This window comes from Pelophylax lessonae (genome assembly GCF_965119305.1).
Source record: "Pelophylax lessonae genome assembly, chromosome: 1".
NCBI lineage: Eukaryota > Metazoa > Chordata > Amphibia > Anura > Ranidae > Pelophylax > Pelophylax lessonae.
This window is the reverse complement of record NC_138768.1, coordinates 677,034,104-677,053,232: the sequence shown is the minus strand read 5'-3', so window position 1 is coordinate 677,053,232 and position 19,129 is coordinate 677,034,104. Positions and strand designations below refer to the sequence as shown.

Here is a 19,129-nt window from a genome sequence, read left to right as displayed (position 1 = left end):
GTGCCAGTTTATGCACTAATAACCCCTAGTATTGGTGCCAGTTTACGCAGTAATAACCCTTAGTATTGATGCCAGTTTATACAGTAATATCCATAGTATTGGTGCCAGTTTACGCAGTAATAAAGCCTAGTATTGGTACCAGTTTACGCAGTACTAAAGCCTAGTATGGGTGCCAGTTTACGCAGTAATAGCCCCTAGTATTGGTACCAGTTTATGCAGTAATAGCCCCTAATATTGGTGCCATTTTATGCAGTAATAACCCCTAGTAAGGGTGCCGATTTATGCAGCAATAGCCCCTAGTATTGGTGCCAGTTTATGCAGTAATACCCCTTAGTATAGTTACCAGTTTATGCAGTAATAACCCCTAGTATTGGTGCCAATTTATGCAGTAATAAAACCTAGTATTGGTGCCAGTTTATGCAGTAAAAAAAGCCTAGTATTGGTTCCAGTTTACGCAGTAATGACCCCTAGTATTGGTGCCAGTTTACGCACTAATAAAGCCTAGTATTGGTGCCAGTTTACGCACTAATAAAGCCTAGTATTGGTGCCAGTTTACGCAATAATGACCCCTAGTATTGGTGCCAGTTTACGCAGTAATAAAGCCTAGTATTGGTGCCAGTTTACGCAGTAATAACCTATAGCATTGGTGCCAGTTTATGCAGTAATAACCCCTAGTATTAGTGCCAGTTTACACAGGAATAAAGCCTAGTATTGATGCCAGTTTACGCAGTAATAACCCTTAGTATTGGTGCCAGTTTACACAATATTAACCCCTAGTATTGGTGACAGTTTATGCAGGAATAGCCCCTAGTATTGGTGCCAGTTTACGCAGTATTAGCCCCTAGTATTGGTGCCAATTTATGCAGTAATAGCCCCTAGTATTGGTGCCAGTTTACACAGTAATAACCACTGGTATCCGTGCCAGTTTATGCAGTAATAGCTCCTAGAATTAATGCCAGTTTATGCAGTAATAAACCCTAGTTTTGGTACCAGTTCACTCAGTAATAAAGCCTAGTATTGATGCCAGTTTACGCAGTAATAAAGCCTAGTATTGGTGCCAGTTTACGCAGTAATAACCCCTAGTATTGGTGCCAGTTTATGCAGTAATAACCCCTAGTATTGTTGCCAGTTTACGCAGTAATAAAGCCTAGTATTTATGCCAGTTTACCCAGTAATAAAGCCTATTATTGTTGGTAGTTTATACAGTAATAAAGCCTAGTATTAATACCATGCTCTCAGCACAGAGACATGCCATCCACAGTGATAAAAGTGTTAAGGCCAGCCGCGACAGTCTTCACATTTTTATCAACTTAATGGGAGATCTTTATGATTTCTCCGCGTGTCTCTTGATGCGCTACAGTACAGCGCACCTCTCCATCCGGGACCCCTTCCCTCCGCCACACACTGTAGCGAAACAAAGTAATAAAGCCTAGTATTGATGCCAGTTTACGCAGTAATAAAGCCTAGTATTGATGCCAGTTTATGCAGTAATAACCCCTAGTATTGTTGCCAGTTTACGCAGTAATAAAGCCTAGTATTTATGCCAGTTTATGCAGTAATAAAGCCTAGTATTGGTGCCAATTTACGCAGTAATGAAAAATAAGAAAAGATGCCCCAGGGTTTTTTTTGGCAGCAAATGACTATTGAAAATACATTTTGTAAAAATATTTGATTTTATTAGACAAGTTGTTAAAAAATTATTACACATAGGGTAAAAAATATGAGCTCTGGTTACAATATCAAACAGTCCAATGTAAGAACAAGAAAAAAATAGAACAATACATACGTGGTCACATGATCACTACCAAAAACTGGTACTCAGACGCTTTTCGAACCTATTGTAGTGGTGGTCTTCTTCAGGGAGATTGTGATATCTACAAAATTCATTGTAGTGTTAAAAATGCAATATACAAATCATATTAGATTAGCTATAAAAATATAGCCCGTATATTTACCATTGGTGAACGGATGGAAATCTTGCATCCAGAGATTTTTATTGATCCAGATCCGTCCTTAAAGAGCCCCCCAGGCACCCAGGGTGGATGAAAAAAAGAGACTGGCTTGCAGAGGATCACGTTAGGAGCTACCTGTGAGGCAGTGGGAGGCCTACTGTACCTGCAAAAAAATATTCCCCAACATGAAGGATATATGCCATATGTATAAAAGTTGATCAAGAGGGGGGGACTATCAGACAGGATGGCTTGGTAAGAGCATCTGGGGTGGTCAACCTATAAAGTCATATAGCAGAAATTAAGTAAATTAATACACTGAAAATTGTGAAGATAAGTGGGTGTTAAAAGGCAGTAAAAGAAGGTGGTATAAAAAATACAGATATACAAGTTGCCTGAAAATGTGAATCGTTGTGGCCTGGCTGATAAGTGTATCATACAATAACAAAGAGATGTGTTGGCCTTTGAAAATGATGTCACAGATCTACATATGAAAAATGAGGTACAGCCCAACACACGATGGAATAAAATGTAAAAATAACAATAAATATGGGGATGCTGGAGAATAAAGATGAGTTTTAAATGCAGTGAAAAAGAACATGGGTAAAAGAAAAAGACATATAGATTATGGTAGCAATAATAATTGCAATGATATTATGTATATAAATAGTACTGTGGATTGACTGCATAAGCAGACCAAATTGTAAATCTCAATTCAAGTATTTAAAGTGGAGGAGCCCCAAAGGGCCATAAAGTAAGAGAAAAAGAAGAAAATCAGAACGATTGTAAGGGGATTTCTACTCACATAGACCGCCACAAATGGCACTGATCCAAGTCTCTCTCTGCACTGAACCCAGCAAGGGTTTTCAAATATCTGCTGTGAGTTTGTATAGTCACCCACAATTGTTTAATTGAAGTAATTATGCACAATTTGGTGCAGGTGCCCCCCACTCCTCTTCATGGTGCCCAAGGCCGTGCATGGCGGTCACCGCATGATTCTCTCAGCATTCCGGAAGGCCAGGCCCCAGCCTCTTTCGTCACTTCTGGTGCTATTGCATAGTCCAATGACGCAGCACACAGGCCCGGCACCATCCAAGTGGCGCCGCGCATGCCCCACCTACCCATCAAACACGGAAGTGATCGCAGGACGCCGCCGGCACGAGAAGGCCGACTCCCCCCAGTCGAGTGATTACAGTGGCCAGGAGGTCAGCTGAAGAGGCCTAATAGAAGACGATCAAAGTCCCCAAAGAGGCCACCCCTACCCCCATGCTAGTAAGGCAGTCAATTCAAATCCATCTTGGATTGAGGGGAAGGCAGACAAGGAGTTCTAGAAAACAATGAAACTGTCACAACTGTGGCAATAAATTAACACAGTTATTTGTCAATGTTTGTATCAAAATAAAGGTATTTATAATAATGTAGTATTAAATGATGAGAAAAAAGAAAAGGAAAAGAGCTGTACACAATGTACAAAATACAATTAAGATGCAATTACAAATACTTTGAATTATTTCATATTGGTTGGCCTGTCTGTCTGTCTGTTGGTCTGTATAAAGGATCCTAATTGAGTATCTCAACGTCACAAAATTGATCAATGTGTTTTGCCTGATGCAAAACCTTTAAGATATGGCACATAAGATTTCGATTAGTTTAAACCTGGGGGGGGGGGGGGGGTGGTGGCTCTTAATCTAAAGATCCACCTTTGTTCGTGTTGCAACAGAATTTTATTCCAATCGCCTCTACGATCAGGAATAAAATTCTGGGTTTACGTAGTAATAGCCCCTATTATTGGTGCCAGTTTACGCAGTAATAACCCTTACTATTGGTGCCCATTTACGCTGTAATAAACCCTGGTATTGGTGCCAGTTTACCCAGTAATAAAGCCTAGTATTGGTGCCAGTTTACGCAGTAATAACCCCTGGTATTGGTGCCAGTTTACCCAGTAATAATGCCTAGTATTGATGCCAGTTTACGCAATTATAAAGCCCAGTATTGGTGCCAGTTTACACAGTAATAGCTCCTAGTATTTATCCCTGTTTACATAATAATAACCCCTAGCATTGGTGCCATTTTACGCAGTGATAGCTCCTAGTATTGGTGCCAGTTTAAGCAGTAATAACCCCTAGTATTTTTGCCAGTGTATGCAGTAATAGCCCCTAGTATTGGTGCCAGTTCACACAGTAATAGCTCCTAGTATTGGTGCCAGTTTACGCAGTAATAACCCCTAGTATTGATGCCAGTTTATGCAGTAATAGCCCCTAGTATTGGTGCCAGGTAATACAGTAATAACCCTTAGAATTGGTGCAAGTTTACACAGTAATAACCCCTAGTATCGGTGCCAGTTTATGCAGTAATATCGCCTAGTATTAGTTTACCCAGTAATAGCCCCTAGTATTGGTGCCAGTTTACACAGTAATAACCCCTAGTATTGGTGCCAGTTTATGCAGTAATAGCTCCTAGTATTGGTTCCAGTTTAAGCAGTAATAGCCCCTAGTATTGGTGCCAGTTTACCCAGTAATAGCCCCTAGGTTTGGTGCCAGCTTATGCATTAATAACCCCTCGTAATGGTGTCAGTTTACGCAGTAATATCCCCTAGAATTAATGCCAGTTAATGCAGTAATAACCCTTAGAATTGGTGCAATTTTACACAGTAATAACCCCTAGTATTGGTGCCAGTTTACTCAGTAATAGCCCCTAGTATTGGTGCCAGTTTACACAGTAATAACCCCTTGTATCAGTGCCAGTTTATGCAGTAATAGCTCCTAGTATTGGTGCCAAATTACGCAGTAATAGCCCCTAGTATCAGTACCAGTTTACCCAGTAAAATCTCCTAGGTTTGGTGCATTAATAACCCCTAGTAATGGTGCCAGTTTACACAGTAATAACCTCTAGTATTGGTTCCAGTTTATGCAGTAATAGCCCCTAGTATGGGTGCCGGTTTACGCAGTAATAACCCATAGTATTGGTGCCAGTTTATGCAGTAATAACCCTTAGTATTAGTGCCAGTTTACGCAGTAATAAACCCCTAGTATTGATGCCAGTTTACGTAGTATTAAAGCCTAGTATTGGTGCCAGTTCACACAGTAATAAAGCCTAGTAGTGGTGCCAGTTTACGCACTAATAAAGCCTAGTATCTGTGCCAGTTTATGCAGTAATAAAGCCTAGTATTGGTGCCAGTTTACCCAGTGATAAAGCCTAGTATTGGTGGTAGTTTATACAGTAATAAAGCCTAGTATTAATACCATGCTCTCAGCGCGGAGGAGATAGGGAAGAATAGTGAGACCTGCCATCCACAGTGATGAAAGTGTTAAGGCCAGCCGCGACAGTCTTCACATTTTTATCAACTTAATGGGAGATCTTTATGATTTCTCCGCGTGTCTCTTGATGTGCTACAGTACAGTGCACCTCTCCATCCGGGACCCCTTCCCTCCGCCACACACTGTAGCGAAACTAAGGGGGAAGGCTGCTACAGCGCACCTCTCCATCCGGCACTCATGCCCCTACAGCAACCTTGGAGGAGCGAGGGCCACAATGAGTGGAGAGGGCACATGACAGGTCCATTTCCACTCAGCACATGCAGAGCAGACACGGACACAGCCCGCTCTACTCTATGAGCCCTCCGATCCACCAAGACAGAAGGGGACAGATCCCCTTCTGTTTTTTTAGGTGGATCGGACTGGATATAGGCGGGTGTAAACAGACACAAGTCCGTTTACATCTGCCGCCCTATAGAGGTGAATGGAGGGTTTCGATTTAGTCCACCTGAAAAACAGACAGGCAGACCCAATTAGACCAATCATGTGAAAAGGCTGCTTTTACACGGATGCACTGTGGTTTACTTATGCCTTATCTGACCTCAATCTTCACTTATTCCTCAGGATTCCTGCAGGTATCGCTGGCTGCTGCTGTCCCCCAGGAAGGTATGGCTGGTGGCTGCTTGTTAGGAACGCTCCCTGAGCACACTGATGTGCTGTCATGAGTCTGTCATCTAAAGGGTTAACCTACTGCAGACTAATCGCAGTAATTATCCAAAAATATATATAAATTATGTAGCGCCAAAGGATAAATACATTCAATATACACAAAATGTGTCAATTAACCAAAATGGAAATATCTGTAAATGAATAAATACATATAAAAATGTATCACAATCAAAGTGCTGAGGAAATCGTGGTTTCGACGTAACGTGTACGGGGGAGAATCCTGCACACGCTGTAGCACCCATATCGCTGTCCATGCCCGCACTGGCTGAGTGCCAGTACACGTGGTTTTTGGTTTTATTTACCCCAATAAAGTATACGTTACAGAGAGCACTAGATCGCTGTATTTATTTCACACATGTATCGTATTGTGACGATGGAGAGAGGAGTGTGAGGAGGCGACCACCCTATCCCCTTCAATGTGTCAGCGACACTGCAGATTTTTTACCTGAAACACCTTTATACAGAGGGAGGACAGGAGGAAGTTACCTATCCACGCCTACTGGCACCTGTGTGTGCAAGAAGCGGGTTTGGCTCATTTATAATTTGTGAGCCAAACCAGGAGGTGAGCGGCCAGCATTACCATTTATGCACCAAGGCACTTTTTAGTTATTCAAGCACACGCACTTGGTCTTTTGATACGAACACAGAAGATATCACCCATTTTTTATGGACTTTTGTGCACCTATTGCTAATTCACACTAGTATATGCATATGCGTGATTTATATTTGCACGAGCACCTATTGTGACATCAGTCATTTATTATAACTATTGTTTTATCCACCGATATAGCCTTTATCACTTGGAATTTTTTATCACATTAATTTAGAGCACTTGCACTTTGATTGTGATACATTTTTATATGTATTTATTCATTTACAGATATTTACATTTTGGTTAATTGACACATTTTGCGTATATTGAATTTATTTATCCTTTGGCGCTACATAATTTATATATATTTTTGGATCATTTTTGGTGTTAGGTTAATGCACTTTTATGTTGGCAGCCATTGGTCCCCTTATCTGGCTTTTTAGCTATTAATTGGGGTATTAGTTTTTTTCATTGGTCAGCGCTGATTAATCACTCTTTATCTAATCGCAGTAATTGGCAACAGGCTTCCTTATTTAAACACCTCAGCAGCGCTATGTCTTTGCTGTCTTGTCTGCAGCTCCTCCGGTGTTCCTGAAACCTGCATTCTGTTACCTGCTTGATACCCGTTTTAACCTTTGGCTTGTTCCTGACCTCGTTGACCTGCTGCCTGTCCTGACCCTCGGCTTGTTTGACCATTCTCTCGGATCTCCCTTGTCTGCTTATCTGCCGTCAGATCTTGACCGGTTTCCCCCTTGGTGGGGCGACCCTGAGGACTGCGACCTGGTATTCACAGGCAGTGAAGTCCATCCTCACCACTAGAGGCTCTGGCGAATACCGGTGGATACTTAGATTCCGCACCTCAGGTTAGCCTCCGTCACTTACCTTGGGGTTTCCCGTCTAAGCTCTGCCCTCCGGCACACATGGGGCCTTCCTCTGCCATCAGGCTACCATTTGTATCCCTAACACTGCTGCTGGCTGTCCTCCAGGGCGAGTACGGCTGGTGGGTACTGCTGGCAGATACTGCTTGCTGGTACTGCTGGCTAGTACTGCTGGCTAATACTGCTGGTGGGTACTGCTGGTGGGTACTACTGGCTGGTACTGCTGGTTGGTACTGCTTGCGGGTACTGCTGGCTGGTACTACTGGTGGGTACTGCTAGCGGATACTGCTGGCTGGTAATGCTGGTGAGTACTGCTGGTGGGTACTGTTGGCGTATACTGCTGACTGGTGCTGCTGGCATGTACTGCTGGCGGGTACTACTGGCTGGTACTGCTGGCAGGTACTACTGGCTGGTACTGCTGGCGGGTACTGCTGACGGGTACTGTTGGTGGGTACTGCTGGCTGGTACTGTTAGTAGGTATTGCTGGTGGGTTCCCGACCCACCGTTTCCGAGTACGAGTGTGACAGGTCACAGGAGCCGGTGCTGGAGGAACTGATACTTACTGTATCCCTCCTGTGACTGTCACAGGCGGCATGCATTTGGTATCACTCCGGCAGTGACAAGAGTCGGTGCTATACAGGAAGCATCAGCTGTGCTTCCTCTAGTGCTGGCTCCATTCTTTATAGTGATGCTCGGGAACCTGCAATCTGGGCTTACCAACTCACCAACCCAGAGCAGGAGGTGGCCGGGATCCTGTTGGGGGGGCACAGTGTAATGTTGGGGGGCCAGGGCCCCTCTGACACCCCACTACCCCCCCCCCAGTGACGCCACTGCTAAAAAAGGAAAATTCCTAAACAAACAATAAATCTTTCATGTTGGACCCTGGATTGAAACTATGATCTTTTCTCCTCAACCTTTCCATGCCACAAAAACAAATAATATCTTAATTTGTGATGTCATCTATATCCATTGTTCGATCACATCTCCTTGGTCTATGTGTGTGGGCAAAGGATAGTGCTACATGTAATTTCTCTTCATCTCTCCTTGACCAAAAAAAAAAAAAAACGCACATCCCATCGTGCATTGCAAAGTTAGTGGGGGATGTGGTGATGCTAAAAAGACAGGATGGTTTGAGAGGAGCTGGTGTACAGTGTGCAGAACAGGTTAAAGTTTTGAAAAGACATGCAGGAAGTTCCTGCTCAGTTAGATTACTACCACCCCCTGTGCCTTGGATGATGAGAGAGGAACTTCTCAGGGAATTGTTGTTTCTGAGCCTCTAAACAGTAACTTTAGGTAAGGATCTGAAAAGCAGGATACTTTCATCAGGTAAATGGATAATAGAGTTTTCTTTTGTACATCTGTACCAATTGTAGTGCTGAAGATTTTCAATTTAAAGCTCAGCAAACAAGGACAAATAAGTCCTACAAATATTAAAACAAACCTGGTAGAGCCTCAGCCAGAGACCTGAGGGAGACACAACTTCAGTTGTTCATCCCACAAATTGGCAAATGCTCCGTGGGAAACAAACCCAAATATAATTTGCGTGATGTTTTCAGGACTTTTAGAAATTGCTTTATAACTTATACTCTATGCCAGGTTCGCAGACAGCCAGTCCTGTTTCACAGGACAGGGTCCAATATCTGAATTGTTGAGGCATCTCTTGTGTAGACCCCATTCACCATTTTAGATTTTATTACCACTTGTGTTGATTTGTCTTTGCACACTTTAGTAATACAAAATTATCTGCATCTTTTTATGTCACGTCATGTGCTATGCAGGTCATCAAATGAAAATATATGAAAATTACCATAAAATGCAATTTTAAAATGTAATTTAATGTAATATTTTAAGAACTCTATTGTGAAGTACTGAAGAATATGATGGACTATATGAAGTCAAGTTAATAATGACCATTTATAAAAGTGCCATTTTTTTTTGTATGTAACTGTAACCATAGGTTTACCTGGATGATGTCTGTAAGCAAAAGCTAGCAGGGAACTTTTTTGGATTATCCTTAAGTTGAAATGACTTACAGTAAATGGCATTATATAAGAATTCTACCAGGTGCTACTAAAGTGCTATTCCTTTTCTTGTGATGTAAGCATATAAGGGAAATATATATATATACATACTGTATATATATATATATTTATATATATATATATATATATATAATTGCAAAATATATAAGGCATACTGTGTATTAGTGCCCCATTGTTTTAACTACTATTTCAATGCAAAGGATAAAGATCTGGACAATTGGGAATCCTTCAGAAGATGCAGTAGCAGTCATTGATATGTATGTAGAGTGGGCAAAATGGAAAAGGTGGGATCTCATTGAAATTGATAAAAATGAATACAATTAGTGCTTTGGATCTGAGGTTGAAAATCTTGCTGAAGTTATTTGTCTTTGCTTATCTGCTGCAAGTATTGTAATTTTCACATCTTTGGTTGTATTGGCTTTCTAGCAGACACATTAGCCATCACATGATATCTAGCTATAGTGGAAGTCCAAGAAGTCAACATAAACACTATAACTGTATACCCCACATCCATGTACTAAAATTCTAGAGGGCCAGTTGTGCAGCTGTTACACTAAACCACAAATACCATTGTGTTTGCAGCAGAATGACATGAAGAAAGAAGAGGCCATGGCTGCTTTCATGGCCTGGAAATCAGAAAAGAAAAAGGAAATAAAAGAAATTCGAACAAAGCAAAAACTGGAAGAAAAGAAAAAAATGGAGGAACTTCAAGATATTGCACGCAGAAAAGAGGATTGCCGAAAGGTACCAAAATTATACTGGTTCTTGTTTATTAAATATATATGATATTTATATTTTATATAAAATCATTATCTTATTAATAAGAGTACCAGTTTAAGCCACTCTGCCCCACACATGCAGTAAAGCCAATAAATACAGGATTTTGCCCTAGTAATCTAAATTGTCACTGTGAATTTTGTTGGACAAAGGGAGGGTCAATGTAGTAATTTGTATAGCCAACGCACCTCAGTCAAGTCACCCATGTTCTCTGTGAAAGTGTTTTTCTGTGCATGTATGTATACTATATCCAGACTGTGTACATGCTTCAGTAGGAATGCAATTATTGTACTCAGCACTTAATGAATACCTTCACGGAGGCTAGCAGCTTCTACCCTCATGCCAGTAAAGTCATGGGAAAGTGTGCTGCTTCTGCAGCTTCCTCTATTCCTACCTATAATCTATCAAGTAAAAAGCTGTCAACCAGGCTATGCCAGCCTTGTGAATAACACAGAAAATGTTTTCTAGGCTTTTGAAAAGTGGAAAGAGTCAAAGGAAGATCATTTGAAAAAAAAAGCTCTTCATGAAAAGTATCTTGAAATGGAAAAAAAGTTGAAGGAGAAAAATATAATCACGGAGAAAAAGAGCAACAGCATGACTGCTTTTAAAACATGGTAAGAATACTTACTGTATGATAATCACACATAAATAAGGTATAGTATACCACTGTGTTTCTCCATGCAGTTTTAGCATCAGGTCTGGTGTATAGAACATGAGGGATCCTGAATTCTTTACCATGTCAACAGTGTTTATTACAAGTATAAAAATTCCAATATATTCTTAGCTTAACGGTTTACTCCAGGCAAGCATGAAAGGCTGACATTTTAATAGACACAGGGGACACAGCCTACCTGCATGGTGGCACGGTGCCTCAGATATTCATCCAAGCATCAGTCTGCTGTCCTGCCCTGTAAATCCCTATAGTTGTCAGCAACCTAACCTCCTGGGTCTTCCTGTATCTGAGCCTGAAAGCATGTAGGCTTAGGAGTCCCAAGTTCCCAACTGGGGTGACATACGGTATGTCTTTATATATGTGTCCATTCAGACTCTGCATTCCTCTGGGACAGCCCACTCTAATTAGGCCTTTGGCATATTCAGAAAGAAATGATGGGTTATTTTTCCAAATAGGGGACCCGGTTTAACTTTTCTAAACAAACACATATTCTTAAATATAACTGTTATAGTAGCTGTTGTATTATTGTAATTGCTTTTGTACAAGATTATGGAAGGATGTGTGACTACTTTGCTAATGTGCCAAGTGTAGGAATGAAAGAAAAGAACTTGTGCTGAAGGATAAGAAAAAAGAAAAAAAGAATGAGAAACTAAAAGTGGAGAAAACAATATCAGAGAAAAAAGAGAAGGAGCAAAGGGCTTTAGAACTATATGAGGAATGGCTGGTAAGTAGTATGATGGCAATAAAACTTCATGTTTTATTCACTTATATATCATTATACCTAATGCTTATAGTTTTTTTCATTATTCCAAATGTTCAAAGTGGAACTGGAATTACATAAATTTTTTCAGCATCACAGCCCCCTCCCCCCCTCCAGGGGGGAAGGAGGAAAAGCAGACATATGCAGTAGGGATAGACCGATTATCGGCAAGGCCGATATATTGGCGACCGAAATGCACTTTCCCTGATATATCGGTATCGGCCCCGGAACTGACCGATATTGCCGATATTTTTGTGATGTCATTCTGCCTTCTTAGGCCGCCTCCTTCGCCTTGGACAGTCTTGTACCAGCCAGCCAACCACATCCACAGGCCCTGTACCAGCCAGCCAGCCACAGGCACTGTACCAGCGAGCCAGCCAGCCACCCACAGGCCCTCTACCAGCCAGCCACAGGCACTGTACCAGCCAGCCACCCACAGGCCCTGTGCCAGCCAGCCACCCTCAGCCCCTGTGCCAGCCACCCACCCACCACAGGGTGCCAGCCAGCCACCCACCACAGGGTGCCAGCCGGCCGCCACCCACCCCAGGGTGCCAGACAGTCAGCCACCCACCACAGGGTGCCAGCCAGCCACCCACCACAGGGTGCCAGCCAGCCAGCCACCCACCACAGGGTGCCAGCAAGCCAGCCACCCACCACAGGGTGCCAGCAAGCCAGCCACCCACCACAGGGAGCCAGCCAGCCACCCACCACAGGGTGCCAGCCAGCCAGCTACCCACCACAGGGTGCCAGCAAGCCAGCTATTAAGCATTAAACAAAAATTAACATGTTCAGTACCAGATTTGTGTCAAAAATCGTCTTTATTTTTCAAAACTTTAAATGTACAAAATATCGGCCGATACCAATACATTGTGACCAAAATATCGGTATCGGCCCTGAAAAAACATATCAGTCTATCCCTAATATGCAGTACCAATCCAAAACCTTTGCTGCTTTCGCAAACTTCTCTTTTTCTTTTTTAGGCTGGTACATTTTGGCCAAACATTTGTTCACATCTGAGCATCTCAACAATATGAGCTTGTTGGACATTACATTCCAAAGCCATTGGCATTGTTATATAGTTGCCTTTTCTTTGTGGCTATTAAAGCCTCAAACTTTCTGTAAAGGCTCGCCACAAAATTTTAGAGTGTATTGGTGGTGTTTTTGGCTTATTCAACCAAAAGAGCATTTGTTGTGTCAGGTGATGTTAGACAAGATCTGACTCACAATCAGCATTCCAGTTCATCACAAAAGTTTTTAATAGGACTGAGGTCCTGTCTCTGTGCAGACTCCTCTTTTTCCTCCACAGCAGCCTAATTTAACCATGTCTTTATGGACATGGCTTTGTGCACAAGGGCTCAGCGATGCTGGAACAGAAATGGGCCTTCCCCATACTATTGGCTCAAGGTTGGATGTATACTGTTTTCTAAAAATATCTTTGAGCTGTGGCATCAAAGTATCCATCAGTGTAAACACCTGAACTCAGTAATTTGGAAGACTGTTCACATACAGTACTTTTTGGCCATATAGTGTATATAACCTTGGTTCGCGATACCTCCCTGACAGTTTTATTTTATTTTTTTTTTTTTAACTCTATACAATTTAACCACTTGACCTTCGGAAAGGTTTTACCCTCTTCATGACCAGGGCATTTTTTTTTTTGCTATTCAGCACTATGCACTACGCTACTTTAACTGGCATTTGCACGGTCATGCTGCACTATATGCAAAATTCAATTTATATTTAAACAAACAAGCAAACATGTTTTTCTTAGTTTAAGTTAACTACTTCAATACAGGGCACTTTCAGCCCCTTCGTGCCAGGCCAATTTTTAGATTTCAGTGCTGTAGCACTTTGAATGACAATTGCGCAGTCATACAACACTGTACCCAAATTAATTTGTTATCATTTTCTTCACACAAATAGAGCTTTTTTTATTTGGTTGTATTTAAGCACCACTGGGTTTTTTATTTTTTGCTATAAAAAAAAAATGAAAAAAGACCGAACATTTTGAAAAAAAATGTTTTTCTTTGTTTCTGTCAGAAAATTTTGTAAATAAGGAATTTTTCTCCTTCACTGATGTGCGATGATGAGGCTTCACTGATGGGCACTGATGAGGCGGCATTGATGAGGTGGCACTAATGTGCAACACTGATGGGCACCAATACGCAGCGCTGATGAGAACCGATAGGCGGCAATGATGGGCACTGATGGGTGGCACTGTAGAGCACTGATAGGTGGCACTGAAAGGCAGCACTGATTGGCATAACTGATGGGCACAGACTGGTGTCACTAATGGGCACAGACTTGTCACTGATGGGCACAGAGTGGCATCACTTATGGGCACTGTTGGGGTTGCATTGTAATTAGGTCACTGATGATCAGTGCCCTGATTACCTTTACACATATTCCCTGTGAGGAGATGCTGCTTATCAGCTCTCCTCACCTCACACTCTGTCAGTGAGAGAGGAAAAGCCAATAAACAGCACTTCCTTGTTGACATATGATCGGCTGTGATTGGACATAGCCGATCACATAGGTAAAAATCCTTGGCTCTTTGCTAAGATCACGTCACGACCCCCCCCCCCCCACGATTGCGGCTAAACTGAGCGCTGTCATATGACGTTGTCCCAGAACGAGAGCCGCATCGCTCTGCCCGGCCATCATTTGTCCGTGGGCGGACGGCAAGTGATTAAGGTCAAAATGCCTTCTGCTACATTTCTTTGGTAAAAAAATAACCCAAATTAGTATACATTGTTTAGTCTGTGTGAAAGTTATTGAGTCTACAAGCTATGGTATACTGTATATATTTGAAAATTGATCAATCCTTATGTACTGACTACCTATCTCATTTCTTGAGGCACTAAAATGCAAGAACAGTACAAATACCCCCCAAATGACCCCTTTTTGGAAAGTAGACAGTCCAAGATAATTAGTAAGAGGCATTTTAGGTTGTATTTTTTTGGAAAATGAAGAAATTAAATAACATTTGGGCTTTATTTTCACTTTCTTTTTTTTTTTTTTTTACATAATGTCACTAGTGCAGTATAATATTATCATATGACTGGTGTGGTGATGATCGGGGATACTGACTGGTGACAGTAAGTAAAAAGAATAATGATAATATTTTATTCAATTTAAAACACTTCTAATAGTATAATTTTTTTTTGTTTTACAAACTTTGGTCAGAGTAGTTCAGTGTCACCATAGTGACACTGTACTACTCTGGGGGTGATCAGGGTTTTTTTTTTTTTTGTTTGTTTACACTGGTATTGCTTGTAACAGTGATGATCACAGTTATAAGCAATAGTTAACTGTCATTAATGGTTTTCCATTCATGATAGCTTGCTTACTGTTGAAATTCTGTGATTGGCTACAGCTAATCATATGGTACAGGGTGCCGTGATTGGCACATGTACCATGTGATAGCTGTGGGTCAATCACAGCATCACAATACAGCCAAGAATGGAAGCCATTTATGGCTGTTTTGCTGACATTGTATTCATGTGATCAATATGACCAGTCATAGTAATTACATGATACCCCAGCCACTGTGAGTCGTGTACTGAGTGCCGTTAGCACGCTAGTGCACGTGTGCTAGGCGACATACCAGTTAATATCAACTTTGTCTGTTTTTACTATCTATATACATATTTTGTAGTACAAACATTTAATACCTGGCAAAGTATTCCTCCAAGCACTATTGTTAGCTAAATACAGATGTTAAAAATAATCTTCACTGATGTAGTCATCTAAAAATGCCATATAATGAAGCTGCATTTCATGTTGCACTTTTATTTTTAAATGCCATTTTCAAACGAATTATTTACCTTTTATTGACTTCAGTTTGGGTTCGAGAAATTTCTCTTGCCAACCTGCATGGCTGCAGGGTGATAATACAGACACTGGTCTGGGGGAGGAGTTTAGCCAATCATGTTCTACCCACTCAGGAATGCCCACTACATGGCTTGAAGATGTGATGTTTCTGTGGATGACACACAGTGGCGCTGCTTCAGCTCTGTGGGTTTCTACATAAAATGACCACAGGCGATCAGTAGAATAAACAAGTGATTTCATATGCAAAGTCTTGAAATTCATGTAACAAATCTATTCCACAACTTAATTGGACGTAAGAAGTATAAATAAACCCGAACCAATGTGATTCAACAAGAAGTAATTCTTAACATTGCAAAAAATGTTTACTAATGTGTTGTTATTACAGGAAAAAAAAGAGCAACAAGAAAAGATTGAGAAGAAGCAGAGAAAGCTGCAAGTAATTTTAGATGATGATCCTCCTCCTCCATGGAGTCCTCCGGGAAGAACTATCCCAGCAGGCAGATGACCGTTGCCTCAATTCTCTCCATTCTACAAACTGAAATATGAATATTTCTTAACATTTTACAATAACTTATGTGTGCTTTCTTGTTTTGATTCCAAGCATTTAAACATCATTGTGTGTGATATTGACTTGGGGATGTTACATATCATGTCAACAGAAAATACATGGCAAGCATTTTCATGTCTTGTGCTGTAAAATATTGCCTTCCTATTCAGTGTAATCTGCGATTGGAAAGCCTACGACTCCAGCTGTAGAGACGATTGGTCTGCCAGCTTTGGCATGTTCTTTAATTTCCTCAACAGTTCAATTAGCACTGTCGAATGTGTATGCAGTCTTACTATATTGCCTCATAAATATTGTATCTATAGAAAGGGAGTGATCCCTTTTTGTTTTTGAAAACCAGTGATCCATTTTTAAAGGAAATGGTTGGAACCCCCTTAGCACTGGTCAGTGGTGACTGTCCTGCATCTGTATAGCATTAAAAACATGCTGCACAACATTTAGCTTTTATTAACTTTTAAATCTTTGCAAAAAGTCAACATGGCACCTGTTTTCTGCAACTTTGTTTTCACATTGAAGCAGACAAGTGCTTAATCCCCCTCCAGCTCTGACTGGTCAGAATAGTTTGTGCTCTACAGAGTGAGACCCGTAGCACACCATTCTACCTAGGGAAGAAGGGTTTTCCAGTTAAAGGGACACTAGAGTTGGGTATAAAAATTTTAGCACAGTATTTTACAAAGATCTCCCCTATTATGTTTACATTTGGAGTCTAACTTCAGGGCTTTCCTCCTCTTATGTGATATTTGAGGCAATAGGTGCTTAAAACATCAGTCCCATTTTTTAATAAAACAAAAAATACAATAACGCATTTCTGGTATACTGAAAACTTAGATTTTAGAGACTTTATATAGCAGTGCTGGAATAGGTGACACTGCTAGCTTAAGTAAGGTAGAATGCAGCCCGACCATTTAGAATTCGACTCCCATTCCACCACCTTGATTTTTTAGATTATAGGGTTTAGCCATTTTAATTCTAGATAAATTATTAAACACAATTCAATTTTTTATATGGATTTTTATATAGAACTAGCATAAGTACCCGAAGTTAGCCTTATTATTAGCCTCCTGTAATCCTGTGCAGCCTGATTAGGAGAGAGCGGGTCAGTGCTGTGGTACAATCTGAGCTCTATTGCTTACAAGAAAGATGCATACAGTATAGGATACCGCAGAGATGACTACCACGCCTTCATTGTTCTGCAACAGACTGGGGTGACCATATACTGCATAAATTAAATATGTACTTTGCCCATATTTGCAATGTAAGAGTTTCACTTTACTGCAGGCACATCAGTCATGTTGTAATCAAATTTATAGTACTCCATTGTCACTACAATCCAGTGCCAGAGCCCCAAGAAATATCCAGTAATTGTGGGTATAGGGCACATATGGCATTTCTTTCTTCCTCCTACACTACAACGCTTGGTTCTTGACTGGCCAATTGTCAGGCCCAAGTACTGTCATCAAAGAAAACTCGATGATAATTTCCTATGCATAAGTGTAAAGACCCAAGAGGAAAAAGTCTCTCAATAGCAAAAAAAAAGGTTAGTCCTCTTCAAGCCTTGCTGCCCTCTAGGACTGGGGTTGTCCTCAGAACATTGTAGCGATAGATAAACAAAGAGGGCGCACTGGCCTAGTGTATTACCCAACACAATTTTTATTATAAATAAAACTAAGTAAATATCTACTTTACAAACAGGTGTATAATAAAAGTGCTCATCGGGCCACTGTTTGTGGCTCCACTCTCCCAGGCTTGCCAAACACTCAAGCTCAGGGGAGAACCTCACCAGGGTCCCTGCTGTCTGACACATCTCGAAGGTGAGTCCTTCATCATCAGAGCCAAACAGCAAATGATCATACAGCCTTAATTATACCCTCAGTAACAATTCGATCACGCCCACAGCACGAGAGCCAAGACTCCTCCCAGAAGGTAGAACAAGGGGTAGGGAAAAAAAAACACTACTATATGAGAGGCTAGGTCACCAAACTTTTTCAAAGGAGCTATACAGAATATCATCTAGGTGTATGTGGAACCTGAATGGGCAAAAGAGGAATGTAATAAAATATATAGTGATAAGTAAAGTAATATCATGATGAAATATGCAGATAAAATTATAGGAAGATATATTGCAAATAAAGTAATATATTGCAATCAAAGATATATTGCAATCAAACCTCCAATACAATTAGACCTTTGTGTTGCTCTTAGTACAGGCAGACAATTGCTCAGAGGTGAGTAACCACTATCTTGTCCCATAGATATGTCTCAATAGATGGAATGCATGCCAATTTTAGCAGCCGGAACTGTGTCCCGGAAGTATTGTCTTGTGGGGACATGGAGAGCAAGCATGGTCATGGGTATGCTTTGCGTTTCTTGAATCTTCCAGAACATATACAGGAATCTTTAGGGGCTCTTCTGGAAGATTGTAGAAGCAATGGAATAGAAAGGCAAGTACAGTATACTTACTGTGCCCAGGGTTGCCAGCAGCATTTTTGACAGACAAAACAAGGTACATTTACTGACGGAGCACATTTCCAACTGACAACCTGAAAAATGACAGAACTCCTAAGATAATCAATATTTAAACAGTATAAACACAATATGGATACATTGACAATACAAATAACAAGTAATTTGCCTGGTGTACACTTACAAAAGTCAACAGAGCATGACAAATTATCATCCCCTGATATTTACAGACGGTTGTAAAAGCCACTGATTTTTACAAACTGTCAGTAAATTTACTGATGGTTGGCAACCCTAACTGCACTTGCCATAAAGTAATACCTTTGCCTAGTATGGACAAAGTATAGTTTCCTGTTTTATACAGCACAGTTTGCAGAGAGGTTCATGACCCATCTGGGAGGTGTGCATTGACCGCAAGACTGGTGGAACAGAACTTAAAAGCTTTTGGCAGCTGTGTAACTGTTTAACCACTTCTGGACCAGAAGATTTTCCCCCTTAATGACCAGGCCATTTTTGCGATTCGGCACTGCGTTATTTTAACGGACAATTGCGCGGTCGTGCAATGCTGTACCCAAATAAAATTGATGTCCTTTTTTCCCACAAATAGAGCTTTCTT

The 19,129-nt window shown here is 41.0% G+C and overlaps 1 protein-coding gene across 1 annotated transcript in view; it reads left to right on the top strand.

Moving 5' to 3' along the window:
• Positions 1-16,289, top strand: part of MAP9 (microtubule associated protein 9) — a 177,480-nt gene extending 161,191 nt beyond the window's left edge. Inside the window, exons 11-14 of the mRNA XM_082243222.1 lie at positions 10,027-10,188; positions 10,690-10,835; positions 11,486-11,618; positions 15,874-16,289. Coding sequence (XP_082099348.1) covers positions 10,027-10,188; positions 10,690-10,835; positions 11,486-11,618; positions 15,874-15,993 — 561 coding nt within the window. The 3' untranslated portion in view covers positions 15,994-16,289. The remainder of the gene's footprint in view (positions 1-10,026; positions 10,189-10,689; positions 10,836-11,485; positions 11,619-15,873) is intronic.
• The last annotated feature ends 2,840 nt before the right edge of the window (positions 16,290-19,129 follow it).